Source organism: Mirounga leonina, unplaced genomic scaffold (genome assembly GCF_011800145.1).
Source record: "Mirounga leonina isolate KUSES-001 unplaced genomic scaffold, KU_Mleo_1.0 Mir_175, whole genome shotgun sequence".
NCBI lineage: Eukaryota > Metazoa > Chordata > Mammalia > Carnivora > Phocidae > Mirounga > Mirounga leonina.
The window spans coordinates 31759955-31780488 of record NW_023270453.1 but is presented as its reverse complement, the minus strand read 5'-3'; the positions used below and the strand labels follow the sequence as shown (position 1 = coordinate 31780488).

At 43.7% G+C, this 20534-nt stretch overlaps 1 protein-coding gene across 1 annotated transcript in view; it reads right to left on the bottom strand.

Moving 5' to 3' along the window:
* SHISA9 (shisa family member 9) overlaps positions 1 to 20534 on the bottom strand; it is a 287505-nt gene that overhangs the window by 18565 nt on the left and 248406 nt on the right. Inside the window, exon 3 of the mRNA XM_035022300.1 lies at positions 6273 to 6428. Within this exon, the coding sequence (XP_034878191.1) occupies positions 6273 to 6428 (156 nt within the window). The remainder of the gene's footprint in view (positions 1 to 6272; positions 6429 to 20534) is intronic.

Sequence of the window (20534 nt, the reverse complement as noted above, 5' to 3'; positions counted from 1 at the left end):
GGAGTCACTTTTCCTAAGGGTGGGAAATTCCCCTAAATGCTAAAGGGATCAAGTTTGTTATCTGAGAATCCCATAATGCTTGGCATATTGTTTATAAATCAGTTTCTCCAAGTTGAATTTCATTTCAGGTGTACTGAATGAGCCCTGGGGGATCACACATTATTAGCAGATCCCCCTGGTGGTCCTTTCCATAAAGTCAAAGATGGCAAGAAGGACAATGTCTGCACCCTACCTACCACTGTCTTTGATAGGCCTTCTCCGTAAGATTGGGTTTTACTCAAAGCAGGGCAAACCCACCCACGTGTCCGTGCAGTAGCCTCTGCCCATTGGCTGGAGGCCTAGCCAATCAGCGCACGCCACTAGCTCCCCTTTCCTTTCTTAGGAATCTACCTGGAAAGCCCAAGTCCTCAGCATTTCTGCACAATATCCAGAGATAGATCAGGCTGCCAGCTGAGAGGAGTGACAGGGAACATTCTGTGTGATCTGAATGATTACAGAGCACAGATCCAGCCTCATTTAAACATTTCCGGTTGGCCTCCCAGGCGTGCCAGAGGACGATCAAATTGCCACATTCCCCCTGCGGATATGAACTCAACACCCTCATCACTCACAACAGAGGGGAAATGACGGGACAGGAGAGTGACAAAGTTAAAATTAAGTGAGACCCGCCTGGGATGACTGGATGTTTCTTCTCCCTCTGAGCCAGGATCATTGAGATCTGGAAATAGTGATGGGGCCCCAAATCTTCTGTTGCGGGTGGATGCAAGCCTGGTTCAGTCACTGAGTCATTGACACCAACGAGGCCATCTTACTCCCAAGTCAAGTTCATCACTTGAAGGCAGGAACCATGCCCAGGCCGTGGCCACCCCTGTCCCCACTACCTAAGACGGGGCTTAGCTCTGACAAGGCGCTAACTAGTTTTCTTTCATAAATCCACTGAAAATAAGGACACTTAGTCAGATGGCACACAGGCTTCCAAATATATACTGAAGGTCCCACTACATGCTTGGTGCCCCTAGTGGACATTAGATAAAAATTTGTTGGGTGAAAAATCAAACACTTAGTAAAAGGGGATGGATCTAAGGCACTAAGAGGAAAGGGACATGAGGGAACTTTCTGGGTGATGAAATATTTCTTATCCTTACTGGGATGTCGGTTATCCTAGAGTATGTATATTTCAACAATCACACTATTGTAAAATCATGATCTGCATTATTTCAGCACATGTAAGTTATATTTTATCTATAGTAAACCAATTATACTCAGCACCATGGGAAAACTTGCAACTTCAAACAAAGAAAAACAGTATTTTAGTAAGTTCTCCCTCCAAAAAAGGGGGAATGGTACTCCCAAACCTTTTTTTTTTTTTTTTTTTTTGACCTGGTTACAACCACCTGATGCCAGAAATTGCTCTCTGGAAGACAGAATTATTTCACTGAAAGAACACAGGATTCTGAATCAGATAATCCTGAATATGACTCTTGGCTCTACCATTTACCAGAAGTGTGACTCTGGGAAAACTGCTTAACTACACTGAGCCTTAGTTTCACCACCTGCAAGAATGGGACCAAGACCTCCCTCAAAGTTAAACTAGTAGAAGTCAATCCATGGCTGAGGCGCTCATGCATCACTTAGGGTTTTCACACGTGATTCCTACAGCAAGATGGAAGAGGGAGTTCCTGCCATGTTGAAGTGCGTTATTGCTGTGGTTTTAAACAGGGCCATTGGAAAAGGTAACATGGTTCTGGCAAAATAGTCCCTTGTCTGTCAAATAGCAACAGAAAAAGTATTTTCTCATTAAAGTTTTAATGTAAAAATGAAGGCATTGTGGCATTTTATTGATAATGCTGGTATGCCCTGTCTCTTTCTCTCATTGAGTAGCCGGGGTTGTACTGCGGCATCTGAAGGGCACATGGTCAGGAGTTTAACTTTTAGCTGCATAGAGAAAAAAACTGGACATGGGGCCAATAGGAGATAAATGCCAACGTGTGGGTGATTTTCTGTTTGCAAGGGCTTTTTCCAGCTCTGGAGGCAGGAGCCACCCCTCTCTAAGCCATCAGGTAAGCCTTAAGGATATTTTCCCAAACACCTCTGTCTTGTCAACATTGACCTATGAAGAACCATAAAATGGGTTCTCACAGCGTAACTACCCACCACACGGGTGGCTCCAGCCAGGGAACTCATAGGCTTAATTAAGTTTTCAGGTTACATTTCAACTCAGTCTATCACAAGACACACTTCTTGTCTTCAGTTTTAGTGGACGATATGTCTAAAATGTTTAAATCCTCATTTCTGACTTAGGAAGGAGAGTCAGTTGGATGAAACTGAAGCTTTTTGTGATAGACTGTAGTAGCCATATGTCTGGGCATGGAACTTCATTGTTCAGGCTATGGATGGGGCAGTGAAGAGGTCTGGCTGACTGCGGGTCCTTAGGACAACTCAGAAGAGTCCTTCGCTGTTTGCTTGCTTGCTTGTTTGTTTTATCAGATCCTCAGTGTGAGTTAGCTTCCTTGTATGTCTTTCCCATTAAACTGGGATAAACTCTCCCCCCCTCAAAATGACAGCTGAGCAATTGCATGTTAATCAAGGTACTGGTCTGCCTTGGAGATTCAAGGAAAAATATGGCCAACAAACAACTCTGGTCTGGAGACTTAAGTATGTGGCAGTATTTACTGAGGATTGACTGTGTGTCAGGCTAAGCACATTCTGTGCACTACATCATTAAATATTCCCAACAGACGATTAGCTGTCTATTTTTATTATCTTCATTTTACAGAGGGAGAATCGGAGACCTGAGGATGTTAAGTAATCTCTGAAATTATTTGATAAATGTCTGAGCGAGGTCTTAAACTCAGAGGCCATGCTACATTCTGCCATCTTGCTGATCATCTCATGCTCCTGACTTGATGTGGTGCCCAACACACACTATTATTCACTGATTTTACAAATACATATGGGGGGGGGGGCGCCTGGGTGGCTCAGTCGTTAAGCGTCGGCCTTCGGCTCAGGTCATGATCCCAGGGTCCTGGGATCGAGCCCCACATCGGGCTCTCTGCTCAGCGGGAAGCCTGCTTCTCCCTCACCCACTCCCCCTGCTTGTGTTCCCTCTCTCACTGTCTGTCAGATAAATAAATAAAACCTTTAAAAAATTTTTTTTAAAAATTTAAAAAAACAAAACAAAACACAAATACATATTGGGAGCACTCATCAAGTCCCCCAACATGGTAGGAGGTTCTGGGGATGCATTGATGAATGGGACAGATGTGGTTCATGCCTCAACGGGACCTACAATCAAGGGAGAGCAGATTAAGTGTCTAAAGAATGAGTGAGTGAATGAATGAATGAAACACACCTCCTTGTACAGAGTCTGAAGAGGTTTAGCTTCTGACATTTCCTTAGTGTGTGCTCATCTTTTACTGATAATTGGGCAGTGAACCCCTTGGGAACAGAGGCCATTCTGCAGTCACATGCTGTATCCCTGAACTGTAGAGAGAAAAGAGTTCTCTTTAAACATGAATGTGATTTCAATAAGCAACTAAAATAAAAGAAAATAAACCAACAGTCACATCCTTTTCTCTCTGGGTTGGCAATGAATGGATGGGACATATTTAATGGCCCCCACAGGTATTCTAATAACTAGAATGAGTGGTATTGTTTCATTTTCTATTTTAAAATTTCCTCACTTTTCATTTCTCATTTTTCACTTGAAGAAGTTGAGGTCAGAGAGTCTCAGTGACTGGCTCAAACTACCCGATGTTCTGGATATTAAAGCCGCCAAGAGAAATTTATTTTCCAGGGGTATTTTTGAACTTGGCAGTTAACCCTAAAGGCTGTCCAAGGCTCTCCTTATTTACTAGAAATTTTTAGAAAATAAGTCTGGTTATCAGAGGCTGCAGAGCTTCCAACAGCAAACAATTTTTTAAACAATTTCTCTCCCCGGTGGTAATGATTTCACTAATGAAATGCACTTCATCATCCACCACACATCATGGTGTGAATTATGCCTTAATAAAGAACCCTTCAAAGAACATTTATTATGGGATTTGCATTTCATTTGTGCAGGCAGATGCTGGACACCTGGGTAAGCCATTGGGTCAGGCAGTCCCACTGGATCTCCATTCACTAGGAGTCACAAGACCATCAGTGACTCAGATAAAGTTTGTCAACTCAGAGAAGAAGAGGGGCACATCAGCCATATCCAGGATTGTGGAGGGTTCTCTAAATACGATCCTTCAGAGTTTTCTAGAAGATTAGGGGTGCTTCCTTACAACTAAGCTATTCTTTGATTCATGCCAAAGACAAGCTCATTCATTCATTCAGCAACCATTTCAGAAGTTCTCGCTTTGTGGAAGAAACAGTTACTTAAGGAGGGTAAGATATATTTTCGTGCTGCAAATTTAATTCTCAATGCCCTGCAGACATTTGCCATGCACGGGATCCCTGTATAAATCCTGGAGAAAATCAAGGAGCATTGTGGGAATATCTATCCCATTATTTACCCAAATAGCTACGGAGTTTTGAGGGGGGACAAGACACTGGGCCTAAGCTGAAGAAATGAATTGTTTAGGGTAATGTAACCAGTTCAAAAGGAAAAAGATGTCTGGGTTGATTTTTTTTTAATGCCAAAAGAAGAATCAAATAGAACCAGCAGACGCCATTTATCACCTAAATGCAAAGCTCAGGAAGGGGGTGGGGGAGGGGGCACCAAACAGTGTATGAACACTTTGCAGCTACATCGGTGCAGACGCCCTGACTCTCTCTCTCCTAGGCAACAGCCCTCAGCTCTTCCTACTAATATTTGAGTCTATTTGGACACGCTTAGGATGCATATGCTGTGCAAACATGCAGTAGGGAACAGAGGGAGCCTGTGGTCATGGGGTATACGTGAGGGCTGAGCTGGGTGTAGAAATTCAACACGAAACGTGGGAACTGGTACGTAAGTCCTTGCGGGGCTTAGGATTTAGAAAAGCCTGTGTGCCCTCGTATTAGAAATTTGGTCTGCCTGTCTTTGAGTGACTCCATCTGGAAGTCCTAGGCGATGGGGAAGAAATAGGAATTCCTAAAGATCCTTGTGGTTCCAATGCTTACCGAGTTCCCACTATACGCATAGCCCTCTGCCGAGCATCAAGATGCCTGTTTTGTGCCTCTATATGTTGGGAGACCAGGGTCCCCACAAGCATCACAGACAGGTGACAGTGTCTGGGCTTTGGTTTCTGGTGTCAGTGTGTAATGGAATTAGGATATTTGACGCTGGAATTGATCAGCAAGTGTCTCCCATCCCATCTCTGACGAGGGAAGACATGAAGACAAGCAGCTGATAACAAAAGCAAGCATGCGGCCTGTGAGTCTTGCGTCTGCCCCAAGTTTGACTTCACGATGGCTGTGGCTTCCGCCCTGTAGGACTCTTGCATGAGCGATGTGTTCAGGAGCCTGGGCCACCATCAGGGTCACTGTCACCCTCCCTCGTGTGTGAGCTAGGCTGTGAGAGGCAGGCTCTGGAGTGATAAAAACCTACAGGCGGCTTGATTTGGGGCAAATGAAATTAGACCCCCTTGACTCTCGGTCTCCTAATCTGAAAACTGGGATAATAACTGTGTCTTCCTCTTTGGATCCCTGTGAGAAAGCAAGGCAGGATGTATGAAAAGGTCCAATGCAATGTCTGGCACTTTGATAAGAGCCCAGTTAGCACAAGCTCCAGGCAGCGTGCCCCATCCTGAAGAGTGGAAGTTGCCTGAGATGGGGGCGTGCACTTACCAACTTCTCAAAGATGGGATGACTACGGGGGTGATGGATGTTACCCACTACAGGGCAAGGTATTCAGACACCGGGTGTCCTGGATTCCCTGAGGATTCACGAGGGCAGATGGTGGATGACCAAGGGGCTGGGCTATCAGTCGGATCCAAATGAGCCTCCAGGCCCTTCTCCCCGGGAAACAGCCCCCACATGTGTCCCTCACTCACCCACCCTGCCCCACGTGGCAAGGTAGGACTCGATCCAGTCAGAGAAGCAGCAGCCCAGGGGCTCTGCTTCCCAGCAACCTGGGCCCCAGGTAGAGAGACCAAGAATATGTGTGAGGCAGACGGACAGAGAGAGAGAGAGAGAGGAAAGAGACCAAGAGAGAAAGACAGAGACAGAGAGAGACGCAGATTCTGAGAAAGAAGAAGAAGCGAAAGAAAAGGAGAAGTAGGAAGAAAAAGCAAGAGGACTAGAAAAAAACAGAGGGAACGAGAAAAAAGTGCAGAAAAGTAGAGGAGAAACAGAACAGCACTCACCGACTGCCTTCAAGGAGGCGTACTTGTTGAGCTCTTTGCCCGGCAGCTGCTGTTCATAGGGGTTGGAGATCTGGCCCAGGCTAGGGTACGAATGTGGATGGCCCATCTGCTGGAGCAAAGGGGAGGTGGGCACTGCGTTGTTCATCTGGGTCGTGTCTGCAAGGGAGGAGATAGCAGGACATGGTCACAGGTGGAGCAGGACCTTCTACCCATGCCCACCATCGCTGGGTCCCAATCTGCCCACCCTCTGGGGACACGAGAGGAGAGCAACAGACACATCAGAACAAGCGGCTCCAGGATCCTCCCTGGAAAGCAGCTGAAGTCGGATGGGTAATATATATATATGTATATATAATAGATGATTAACTTCAATCATAGTCATGGAAATGCAAGTCAGAACAACAAGGAGAAGCCATTCCTTTGCCAAGAGATGGGCAAACATTACAAGTATGGAAAGGACACCATACTGGCAAAGATGTGGGAAACTGGCCAGTCTCATAACCTCACATGGGAGCCCAATTTGCCATATTTGCAGAAAGGACCATGGCAGTGTGTCTGGAAACATAAAGTGAAGGTATACTTTGACCAAATAATACCACTTCTGGGGATTAAGCCTACAGAAACAGCATCAGAATTCATGGATGTTTGTTCAGAGATGTTCTTTACACCGTTGTCTGTAAAGTGACAAAAATGCACACGCACAGAAACAACCTGAATTCCTACAGATGGTAATTCTTAAATAAATTATTGTACATCCATACTACACAATGTGTACGTATCATGGAGCTGTTAGGAAAAAATGTGTTTAAAAATGAATTAACCCTAGGGGTGCCTGGGTGGCTCAGTCAGTTGAGCTGCCGATTCTTGATTTCGGCTCAGGTCATGGTCTCAGGGTCTTGGGATTGAGCCCCACCTCAGGCTCCATGCTCAGCAGGGAGTCTGCTTCTCTCTCTCTCCCTCCCCTCCTCCTCTCTCTCTCTCTCTCTCTTTGTCTCAAATAAATAAATATATATATATTTTTAAATGAGTTAACTCTATACAAGTCAACCTGGATAGTTTCTTTTGGGTTATATTGTTAAGGGAGAAAAAGCAAATGTGAAAGTAATGCATATAATATAGCATCTTTGTTAAAGAAAAGAAAATCTATGCATGTTGCTTGAGTGGTGCGATTTGCAAAGACAGGAAAAAAATATGCAAAGGCACACGAACCAAGTATTGGCTACTTAGAGGGAATGGGGTTCATGGGGAGAGAGGTTCAAGAAGTCTGCTTGGAGGGAATATTATCTGAGCTGAGATCCAGAAGTCTAGATGCGGTTATGTGTGGGTGAAGGTGGAGGGCGCTGGGGAGGGTGTTCAGGGCAGAGGGAAGGGCATGGCCAGAAGCCCTGAAATTGGAGGGGAGGCAGTGTTTTCAGCAATGCAGGATGCCGCACCCTTCCCTTGAGGCACAGGTGGTGCAGAACAGAGTGTGAGCGAAGTGGAAGGGGGTGGGGCTGGACAGGCCGGCGGGGCCCAGGAGGCCTTGTGAAGGCTTTCCCCTTCACCCTGAGAGCAGTGGGATGGACAGAGTGAAGGGAAGAGTGAGACGAGGTGGAGTCCAGATGAGGTGATTATGGTTCAGCTTCAGGCAGGAAATACAGGTTCTCCCCAGCTTCAGGAAGTGCATGTACAGATCCAGATAAACATGGCAGTGGATGCTTGTGCTGCCTTGGAAGATCGCCTTTCCCTGGCATGTGTGCCCATTTCCCGGCTGCTGTTTTGGCTGCACACAGCTCACAGCTGCCCCTCACACCCAGGAAGTTATTCTCAGGAACCACTGCCCTGGGTTTAGTGTGCTTCGTGCACCTCACCCTCAACACCGGCGGTGGTCGGCAACCAGGGCCTCGCTGACACTAGGACATGCAGACCAGCCCTCTGCCTCAAAGTAGGGACGGCTTTATGAAGCAGTGGATGCTCCAGAGCTCCCAGGGATCGGAACAAGCAACCTTCTTTCCTAAAGGGCCAGACTATAAATAGTTCAGTCTTTATGGGCCACGCAGACTTGTTACAAATACTCAACTCTGCCCTTGTAGCAAGAAAGCACAGACATGATGTCAATGAATGGGTGTGGCTGTGTACCAATAAAACTTTATTTATAAAAACAGGTGGCTGCTAGATTTGGTCCAAGGGCCATAATTTAACTACCCCTGGTCCAGACTTTATCTGAGACTGAGACCCCATCTTTGAGTGTCTCCTTTATCTTTCCTATTTTGTTACCCTCACAACCTGAGAGGGGCATGTGCATGCGTCTGTCTGTGTGTCTGTAGCACTCCCTCAGAGTCTCATACACCTGAACCCATCTCTCAAGGGCTGCTTCTAGACAATTCAACCCATGACATATACGGAATATGTTTGGCTTTAGAAACCAATACACCCAAATGGGAAGAGGCAGGGAGACCACAGCTGAGACACAGAGATAAGAAGAGCACTTTTTAGGGGTGCCTGGGTGGCTCAGTCGGTTAAGCGTCTGCCTTCGGCTCAGGTCATGATCCCAAGGTCCTGGGATCGAGCCCTGCATCAGGCTCCCTGCTCAGCGGGAAGCCTGCTTCTCCCTCTCCCGCTCCCCCTGCTTGTGTCCCCTCTCTCACGGTCTCTTTCGCTGTCAAATAAATAAATAAAATCTTAAAAAAAAAAAGAGCACTTTTTTTTTTTTAAGATTTTATTTATTTATTTGAGAGAGAGAATGAGATAGAGAGCATGAGAGGGGGTAGGGTCAGAGAGAGAGGCAGACTCCCTGATGAGCAGGGAGCCCGATGTGGGACTCGATCCCGGGACTCCAGGCTCATGACCTGAGCCGAAGGCTCGCTTAACCAACTGAGCCACCCAGGCGCCCAAGAAGAGCACTTTTTATCACTGCACATGCACACAAGACCAACTGCGTAATGGGAAGGTCAGCAAACATATGCCACGTATCCCAGCCTCTGGCCAGCATGTGAGGAAGTAGGTGTATCCTTCTGCCATGATAGCTTTTTGGCTGAGATTCAGTGAAGGGCTGGGAAGGCCCAAGCTTAATGAAATCATGGAAGAGGTGTTGCATAAGGTACAGCTTTTGCTGAAGCATGGACCCTAAGAAATGAGCGTGTGATCCAAATTGGGCAAATCACGATGCCTCCTTCTCATAGTGACTGAGCCGGAAGCAAGCATGCGATCTAGGCTGCACCAATCAGAATGCTTCCCTGAGTTTTTCTCTCTGGAACCTTGGAAGTAAGGAGCCAGGAGGTCATGGATTCAAGTGAGTTTGAACCTACCATGTGTAGGTTCACATGGTAGGTTCAAACTTTTTTGAAAAAGAAGTTTTTATTTTTTTTATTGGGAAGGAATAAGGACAACAGGAGGAAAGCTGAGAAGATAGGAAAGCCCCTTTCTACTAAGTTAGTATGCTCTGGGGTTACTGTCCCTTGCAATGTAGAGTTTGGACTAGTGTAGTTGTCACATGGATTCCCTCTGGGAAGTGAAGCTGACCAGAAGGGAGGTTGCCCAGGTGGCTATAAAGAAAGGCCTGGGGGTTGTGTCAAGATGGCAAAGGCATTGCTTCTGGGTATTCTACAGAGATTAAGTAGAAATTTCAAATGGCCTCAGTAGTAGATTGGGAATGCCCAAAGACATTCATAAGCTAATTTACTAATGTCTTCATGGCAAGTCGTGTTTTTTCACTCCTGGAAGTAGATCCCAACCATGAGCCTGTCTAGTTAAAGAGCTGACCTCTCCCAAGCCCACCCTTTCTCCCAACTCCTTGCTCCCTCAATCCTAGATCCCACCCACTAGGCTCAAATTTTGTTTCCAGGCCTGCCAGGGGAAATGCTAAACACTTAATTAAAGAAAATAAAAAATCTGTAGAGATGTTCCTCATCACTTGGAACAGTCTTTTATATTATTCAACAGAATATTTAATATGCTATTATAAAGTATTTTCTTCTGGATGATTTCTCCCAAGTCTTGAGCTACCTCAAGGGCAGTGAGTAGTTCCTTAATGTAAGTGGGCCTGACCAAGATGGCCCACCAAATGAATCCCTCACAAAAGAAGAGATGGGGCTGCCCTAAAGTCACATTCCTGCTATCACATGCAGAGCCACAGGAAGCAAATTTCCAGCCATTTTAGACAGCCATTTTGTGCTCGTTTCCAGGCATCAAATATTCACAAATATGGACATCCAATCTCAGGGCAGCAATCAAGAATTATTAAACAGACATTTGTGACTGGGTGTTTTAAATGTTATTTTCATTTCACTGAATGAGAAGATGGAGCAGACCTGGCAACCCAGATTATCTGTGAGTTTTGTACAAATATATCCAGCTAAGGAGGAGAAACCAAAGTGTAGATGGGAAGTCAGCCCAGCTTGGCAACCAAGCAAAATAGGGTGAGGGAAGAGCAAAGACTGGGTAAGATCTGTCCTTGCCAATAGAGGCGAGAAGAAAAGTAAGAGAGAAAGAGAATATTTAGGTATATGTATATATGCATATGTATTTGTATGTATATATGTATGTATGTGTACACGTGTATATATATTATCTATCTATCTATATCATTTAATTTACATAGTCATGGCCATAGAAGGAATCCAGTTGGACCAACAATGTCTTGCTCTCAGCAGGATAGTTTCTCTTGTAGACACATTTTGGCCAGAGATATCTTTCCCACCTCACCTCTGTAGAAAGGTACTTCCTACCCAATACCACAAGAAAAAATTTCCCTGCCTCATTATAATTTTGCAACTCATTCTGACTCTTAGAAATAACTAACACGGACTTGCTGTTCTGGGATGCTGTTTTCCATCAAGAGCCTCAGTCAACAAACAAGAAGTTGATGATGTCCCTGTGCTCGCCTTCCTAAGACAAAAGAGGGGGTCTTATGCATTTAACACTCATTTTCAAAGAAGGGTGAGATAGAGCTACTCTAATTGGAAGCATCTGGCTAACTTACCCCAGGTAACTGCTGTGTAAGTACCATTATATGTGGTATACCTTAGTCACTAAATAGAAATAAAATAAATGCAATTCAGATAGGGTCAGCTAAGGTGAAAATGCTCAGTTGCAAACACTGGGAGGATGCTGTGGGCTTCTCAGTGTAGAAGAGACAAATAACAACTATCAGAAACTGGACCAATTTGGCTCATCTTGGAAGAAAAGCAACAATAGCCAGTCTTTCAAGGCACATCACAGGAAGAACAGCGCAGAAAGGCACAATATGGTCAAAACGGTGTTGTTTTGTGGAGTGTACATTATGTGCAGGCACTTGGCAAGGAATTTCTCATGCACTATATCTCCTTTAATTCCTACATCAACCCTATGAGGTAGAGATCTATAGACAATATATCTTTTAAAATAAGGTTTTCATTGTAGAACAATTTTAGATTTATAAAAATACTGCAAAGATGGCACCAAGAGGGGTGCCTGGGTGATGCAGACAGTTAGGCATTGGACTCTTGGTTTCAGCTCAGGCCATGACCTCAGGATTGTGAGATCGAGCCCCATGATGGTCTCCGTGCTCATCGCGGAGTCTAATTGAGATTTTATCTCTCTCTGCCCCTCCCCACCATGCGCTCTCTCTCTCTCCCTAAAGTAAATAAATAAATCTTAAAAAAAAAAAAATGGTGCCGAGAGTTCCCATATATACCCCAGACCCAGTTCCCGTTACTAACATCTTGTGTTGTACAGTACATTTGTTACAAATAATGAACCACTTTGAAAATTACTATTAACAGAAGTCCACACTTTATTCAGGTTTCCTCAGCTTTGACCTAATGTCCTTTTCCTGTTCCAGAATCTCATCCAATTACCACATTAAATGTAGTCATCACCTTTCCTTAGGTATCTCTTGGCCATTAGTTTCTTAGACTTCTGTTGTTTTTAATGATTTTGACAGTTTCGAGGACTGCCAGCCAGGTATTGTGTAGAATGGCCCTTGAGTGGAATTTGTCTGATGTTTTTCTCTTGACTAGACTGAGGTTATGGGTTTGGGTGACGAGAACTGTAAAGTGACATTCTCATCAGCACCCATCAAGGATACATACTATGATGCTTTATCACTATTGATGTTAACCTTCATCACCTGCCTGAGATAGTGTGTGTCAAGTTTCTCCACTGTAAAGGTATTCTATTATTTTTTGTCTTTCCATGCCATACTCTTTAAGCCACTCTGCATAACCCATACTTAAAGATCGATGAGTTATGTTCCACCTCTCTGAGTATAGTTTCTATGTAAATTATTTAGAATTCTTCTTCATAAGAGATTTGTCTCTTTATCTCCACTTAATTATTCAACCATTTATTTTTATCAGTGTGGACACATAGACACGTATTTTATTACTTTGGGTTCTAAACCAATACTGTTTTATTTTGTTTTTTGCTCAAATTGTTCCAGGCTTGGCCATTGGAAACTCTTTCAGTTGGCTCCTATGGCCCGTTTTTTTAGAGCTTCCTTGCTCTCTAGTGATACAAGATGCTCTAGGTTCATCTTGTATATTCCCTGTCCAGTGGTAGAATCAGCCATCTCTCCAAGGAGCCTTGGTTCTTTTTATTGTAGAACTGTGTTAGCAACTAAGATCTGGGTGCTGGGTGTGCTCATTGCTTCTGGTCTCTCTCTGCTGACAGAGTAAGAAAATCTATGTGTGTGTACTAACTCATATGTACAGGTGTCTACAAATATTTATATATGCAACCATCTGTATCTACCTTAAGCTAAATAGGAGTTCATCCTGCTATCTCTAACTCTAATCACATGGATCATTCTAGGCTCCTCCTCTTGCTTATTTGTAAGCTCTTACTCCAACAATAAGAAACATGGCTCCCAATATCCACTATCCATTGACTCAGCTGTTAAGTCCAGTATACGTGTCTATCAATATCAGAATTATTACCCCAGATCCCCACGGGAAACAACTTTATCAACTAGGACACAGTCTGAAGGACAATGGATTTTTCAAATTATTAATGTGTTTTTCTCTTCTGTCTTCCTACATATGTGATGGGCATGACATTCACATGTCTGGGTAAGGCTCGGGAATTAGGATTTATTATAGAAGGAACACAAAGAAAAATGATGATAATATTAATTAGTCAATGATGAAGATGGTGAAGACACACTTATATACATAATACACAAAGAGATGTTATTAGGTACCAGGCACTATTCTGTATATGAACTAATCCAATCATTCCAAGAATCTCTATGAGATACTATTATTAACCCCATTTTGCAGAGGAGGAAATCAAGGCACAGAGGCTTTGTAACTTGCCCAAACTTACACCACTTGCATATAGCAGAGCTATACTTTGGATCTAGCCTTCTGACTCTAGAATTTGCGCTCTTGGCCATTTCCTTATTGGCTCTAAGGGAGTTAAATTCAAATTTCTGGCATTCAAAAAATTATTTTGCAGCCAGACAATAATACAATTTTAAGTCACATGACTGACTTTGGAAAGTTTTTTTTTTTTAATTCCTTTCTACTTTTTTTTTTTAATTTTTAAAATTTAATTTAATTTTAAATTCCAGTATGGTTAACATAGTGTTATATTAGTTTCAGGTGTACAATATAGTGATTCAACAATTCCCAATTCATTCATATCATTCAACATATCACCCAATGCTCATCACAAGTGCACTCCTTATTCCCCATCACCTATTTCACCTATCCCCCCACCCACCTCCCCTCTGATAACCATCAGTGTGTTCTTTATAGTGAAGAGTCTGTTTCTTGATTTGTCTCTCTTTTTTCCTTTGGTCTTTTTTTGGGGGGAGTTGTTTTTTTTTGGGGGGAGTTGTTTCTTAAATTCCACATGTAAGTGAAATCATGGTATTTGTCTTTCTCTGACTGACTTATTTCACTTAGCATTATACTCTCCAGTTCCATCCATGTTGCAAATGGCAAGGTTTCATTCTCTTTAATGGCTGAGTAATCTTCCATTGTGTATATATATACCACATCTTCTTTATCCATTCGTCTAACAATGGACACTTGGACTGCTTCCATAATTCGGCTGTTGTAGATAATGCTACTATAAACATCAGGGTGCATGAATCCCTTCGAATTAGTGTATCCCTTTTAAATACCCAATAGTGCGACTACTGGATCACAGGTAGTTCTATTTTTAACTTTTTGAGGACCCCCCCACCATACCTTTCTCTCCATTCTTTAGCATACTGAGGACTGGACTTGGTAGGCAAGACCACAGAGTTTTTGTCAAGGGTGGACCAGGGAAGCAAAAGGACGGGAAGCCATCCTCCTCTGATTCTAGGGAAATGAGAAAATGACAAGGAAAGAGAGAGAGAGATGAAGGAATGTCATTTGACTTTCCCTCTTTGACTGGGGAGAATGATGGGTGAGGGAAATGCTGAGGGCAGGGATCTCTCATCTCACTCCCGTGTTTGGAACTCTGGGAGGAACTCAAAGTGAAGAAGCTCTGAGCTGTCAGGGGGTAGCTGAGCCAGTTAAGACACGAAGTGGTATGACCTGACTACCAGATTGCCTAGTTGATCTTCCTCAAGGACCCTCATATACCACATACCAAGGAATCCTGCTACAGGAATCCTGCTACAGAACCTCTCATTGTTGGGCAGTGGGTTGCACACGGTGGCATGGAGTGTTTCCTTTCACTTTATTCTATTCTCCTTTCTCTCCCAAGCAGATGGTTTAGCATGGGCCAACTCAGACAAAAGTCACAAACTCAGAAAGGCCAAATAGAAAACCACATTAACCATATTTAAAAACAAAAAAACAAAAAACAAAAAAACACCTATTTCTCTAAGTATTACAGTCCTAATTTACATATAAGGAAACCGAAGCCCAGAGAGGTTGAGGTGCTTGCCCAAAGTCACACACGTTAGTAACTGTCAGGATTTGATCCCAGATTTGTCTGATGGCAAAACAGGTGCTTCCTCCACTAAATTAAGCTGCCTCTAGCAAGGACAGGAAGAAACTGGAGGCTCAGCATTGAGCCTCCTCTATGAAGAGAGACTCTTCCGTCTTGAGTATCTTCCTTCTTATAAAATTTCCCACTCAGACCAGTAAACCATTGGCCAGATCTATGTCTTTTTGTTTCCTTTTTCATCCAGAGAATAGAACTTATTGTTATAACCGAGGGAACGAGCAGGCCTCCCCCCGGCCCCCGTCCTGAGAATCCCTTACTGCCTTGTGGAACGCACCTGTGCTCTACCTCTCCATCTTGCTCACCCATCCATTCTTCCTCATATATTTGAGCATCTGCGGTGTGCCAGACATTCTGCTTGGTGGACAAGTCTTAGCTCTTGCACCACCTACTAATTAGAGGAACTCAAAAAATTTTCCCAATGTTTTTTCAACACCCAGGAAGTTGCCCGGATGGCAAGGCCATGTTGGTCCTGCCCAGGTTTCTCCTTCATCCCCGCTCTCCCCAACATACTCTCTGTGCCTGATGGCGCAGCTTCGCGGCCACAGAGTGGTCCCAGAGCTGCTTGTGGCATCTGCCATGACATAATGAAGAAAGAATGGAATTTTGACTCAGTTCTGGATTCAAATTCTGGCTCTTCTCTTTACCAATAACATCTTGGGGTATATCAGTGATCACACCTGCCTGAGCCTCAGTCTTCAGCTCTAAAATGGGGACATAGCAGCTTCCTCGGGGGGGCAGGGGCGCGGAGGTGTGCTATGAGATTTGGAGCATGTACACAGTGCTTAGCATCCCGCCCGAAACAGAGTAACCATCCGAGACATTATAGCCAAAGCTTTATTGCCTCCAATTGTCCAGGAAGCAAAGATGACACGATGGGGTGGCCATGAAAAGAGAGTGGGAGGTTTCCATAAGGCCCTCTCTGGACTCGGGATTCTTGGACATATTCCAGATCATTCAGTTGTCTCAGAACAGGACAAATGAGAGAGAATAGGGAGGAGATGTTCCTGCAGGGGCCCGTAGCACTGGTAATTCTCAACGACAACAAAAAAGAGAATACATGTTCAGAAATCATAGCAAAGCTCTGGCTTTTAGCTCTGTGTTCCTTTCTATCCTTTCCAAACCTTTGTGCCCAGTATCCTTTGAAAGAGAAAACCTGAAAATTATAGTTTGAAACACCATGTAGATTTTTTCTCTGGCCACAAGCAAGCAAAAAAAAAAAAAAAAAAAAAATCAAATCAAATCCAACTCAAAATTACCCTGAATTTGTCAAAAAGAGAACATAGCAGGCTAGGCTCTCACCAGAAAAGGTTTATGTAGAAAGAGAATTAAATCCATCTTATTGAATCTTGGTGGCAGAGGGACCAGCAAGGATTTGCAATGGAGGAAAAAATGCAAATATATCACTGTAAAACCTTTGGTAAATGAGGCATTTGTGTTACCCATGGGTTTATATCTCTAAGCATGCAAAACATTTTTTTTTATTTTGACCATTTAGGATGGGAATATTTTAAAACTGGAGTTGTTAAATATTTATTTAATGTTCACTTCTGGCCAGTTTTTATGCAGGCTCTGGGCAGGGGCAGCGGCGGGGGGGGGGCGGCAAGGGATTCATTTCAAGTCTCAGGTTGCGCCCCAAGGAGATGATAATCTAGGATAGGAAGCCGACTAAGAGTCACACCGGGGATGTGGAGAACCCTTAAGACCAGCATAGTTAATGCCGTGATACAGCAAAACACAGAGTCCTGTGACGGCCCAAGGGACACAGTACCTCACCCAGTTTTAGAAGGTAGGAGAGCTTCTTCATCTGCATTCTGAGAAAGAGAGATTATCAAAGACAGTAACAGAGGATGATTTTAATTGGAAGAAGCATCGTGAGCATGTTCAAGAAACGCCCATTTATTGGTATCACTTCTGAAACGAGACATCTCCAAGGTGGGTTAACTCACCACCAAAGGCTCAGCAGCATCATTATAAATACCGAAGGCTGTCTTATTTGCACAGAGGCCATTTCCCCAAAGTCAAGGTCATGAGCTCATCTACCACTGCTTGGATGCCCCCTCCCTTGATAGCCCAGTGTGGCCTGAAAGCTTCTTTCCTGCCCCTTGCCCTCTTCTCCTTCCCTTGCACCCCCTTCCCCCCAATTCCATCGACTTGGCATTTTTCTTTTCCCCTCCATCATGGTTAGTCCTTTATTAGCTGCATGGTAAGCAGCAGCCTGTCCTCTTGGCCTTCATTATTTTCAGTCCAAATGTGTTATGTGGATTAGAAACTAGATATAGAATAAGTTGGAAAGTAACAATTAGCCATAGGTAAAAATACTATTTTCTTCTGCAAAATGCTCTCCTTTTTCCCCTACATCTTTCCCAAGCTGACTCTGAATCATCTTTCTAGGGTCAGCTTATACATCATACCCTCCAGGGGACCTTCCTCACCCTCTCCTCTCCTAAATACTTCTGCACCTCTCTGTATTCATCTGCTAGGGCTGCCATAACCACAGAGGGGGGCTTTTAATAACAGAAATGTATCATTTTACCGTTCTGGGGGCTGGAAGGCTAAGATCAAGGTGTTGGTAGAGTCGGTTCCTTCTAAGGTGGTGAGGGAAAATGTGTTCCATGCCTCTCTCCTAGCCTCTGGTGGTTTGCTGCCAATCTTTGGCATTCCTGAGCTGGTGGAAGGATCACCCCAATATCTGCCTCCATCCTCACATGGTGTTCTCTTTACGAGCATGTCTGTGTCTAAATTCCCCTTTTTTATAAGGACATTGGTTATACTGGATTGGGGCCCACCCTACTCTAGTGTGACCTCCACTTAACTAATTTATATCTGCAACAACCCTATCCCCAAATAAGGTCACATTCTGAGGCACTGAGCATTAGGATTTCAGTGTATCAATTCGAGAGGGACAGGATTCAATTTGCTTCTTTAGCCATAGAAATACTTCTATTTATTCCCAATGCTTGTTTTCCCATACCGCTGAGGTCAGGGAATATGTTCAATCTCCTCCACCCCTCCGTTCCCAGTTCCCAGAGCTTCCTCCATGGAACTGAATTTTAACTAACACAGGAGAGGATGTGGAAAAAAAAAAAAAAGACCATTTTTTTCAGGCACCTGCTATGTGACAGGCAATATGCAAGGAGCTTTACGTAAAAGTCAGCTTTTTCGCTAAGAAAAAAATGCATTAAATGGGTTGGCTTAGCAACAGCCATTTTTGTTGCTCTGAAACTTGTTTTTTTCTTTTTGGACTGTATGTGCCCTGGCTAAGTATTTTGTTTATGGACAATTTGATGCCTGGGACAGCAAACGACAACAGAAAAGCAGAGCAATAAAACAAATGAGGGAGCTGGGCTCAGCTTAACCAAACACCAGGGATGCTACGCTGCTTGGGTATGTATCCTTCAGGTGGTAACACAACGCAGATACCGCATGGATGGAGGCTGCAATATATCCTATACCAAGTCTCGAGTAGAAATGATTCTACACAGGGGTTGGAGGACTCGCAGACAGCAGGCGACCTGGTGCTTAAGGAAATTTTCAGTGTATACCAAAAAGACCTTTAGCTCCTGCTTTGGTTGAAGCTTCACAGAATGAATGCATGGAGGACAGTACTCACTGATTTCCTATCACCCATACACTTTGTCTCCCAAAGAGCCCACTTGAACTGGGGTGCAAATCTCCCCCACTTAGCTTTGAGAGTCCATTTTTAAGGGCTTTTCACATAGAGGATGGCTGAAGTTCACAGTGATAGATACGAGCATGTCTCTCCCCATTTTCCATATCTCCCAACATTCCCTAAATAACTTCCCCTGTGATTTAGGACGCCATCCCCTCTCTTGAGGAACATGTGAGAGCCAAGTGAGGTTATGGAGAGAGAATAGGTCATTTAGAGACAGGAGACACGGGTTCAAATCCTGCTCCAGCCATAATGTATCAGCTATGAGGTCTTAAGAAAATCGAGGGAGCTCTGGTGCCTCTGGTTTACTGCGTATGAAATGGGGGAGGTGGCTGCCAGGGGCTGGGGTGGGGATGGGGGACAGGAATGGGGAGCTGATGTTTAATGGGTAGAGAGTTTCAATTTTGCAAGATGAAGAAGTTCTGGAAATCGGTCGCACAACAATGTTAATATACTCAATGTGACTGAATTGTACACTTAGAAATGGTTAAGATAGTAAATTTGATGTTATGCATTCTTTGCCAAAATTTGAAAATCAAATGCACGTGCCAAGTGCTTTACCCATACATCCTTCATTATACCCGAGGCCAATTTTGTAAGCTAGGCGTTGTTGTGCACAATTTGCAGATGAGAAAAATGAGGCAAAAAGAGGCTCTGAACCATGTATTCAAGGTCACAAACAGACATAGTCAGCTTCATCCAAAACCAATGCTTCTTTCTCCATACTAGCTGATGAGCTATGACAGAGTCCAGAATAGGATAAAACGAGATACGTCTGGAAAGCACTGACCTTAATATTTGGCACATGTAAGAATCTGTAATGTTAAATCTTTCTCCCCATAATATTTCCACATTTTAAAGACATTCAAGGCCCAGTAAAAACAACCTAACCATTTTTATCCTCTGAGAATGCTCCCAAGTGGTGATTGTTGATTAAACCAAATCCTTTCTAATTGCAGGTTGAGCAAATTCATCCAATGAATAACCCACTTATCAAATAATCACCATGTGCCGATCCTAGGCCAGGCATCTTTCTGGGTATGGGGGAAAGAGGAATAGATAAGGCCTACTGCTGCCTTTGAAAAGATCACAGTCCAACCGGGGGCCGGGGGGCAGGGACAGACAGGTAAATGACTTCCCTGTAACACACGTAACATTACAAGTACCTGCAATGATCTGAGACAATCTCTGTTTCGAGATAAAAATTACCTTATAGTAACCCATCCTATACCAAATTCCTAAAAAGGATTATCAAGATCTAAACAAAACAAAACAAAACAAAACAAAAAAACCCCTTAAAATTGCAAAAGGAAACCACAGTGAGATATCGCTACCTATCTAGAAGAATAGCAAAAACAGAAGAAAAATTAAAAGTCTGACAATGCCAAATCCTGGGGAGGATGTGAAGCAACTGAAACTCTCACGTGCTGCTCCTAGGAATGCAAAATGTTACAACCCCTTTAGAAAAAGAGGTATAGCAGTTTCTTTTAAAAGTTAAACATATACTGAGAATCAGACTCTACAATCCCACTCCCAAGTATTTAATCAAAAGAAATGAAAACTATGTGCACACAAAAACCTGTGTGATGTTTAAAGTGGATTCATTCATAATCGCTCCAAACTCAGAACAAACCAAATGTCCTTCAGTTGGTGAAACTGATAAATAAGCTACATCCATGCAATGG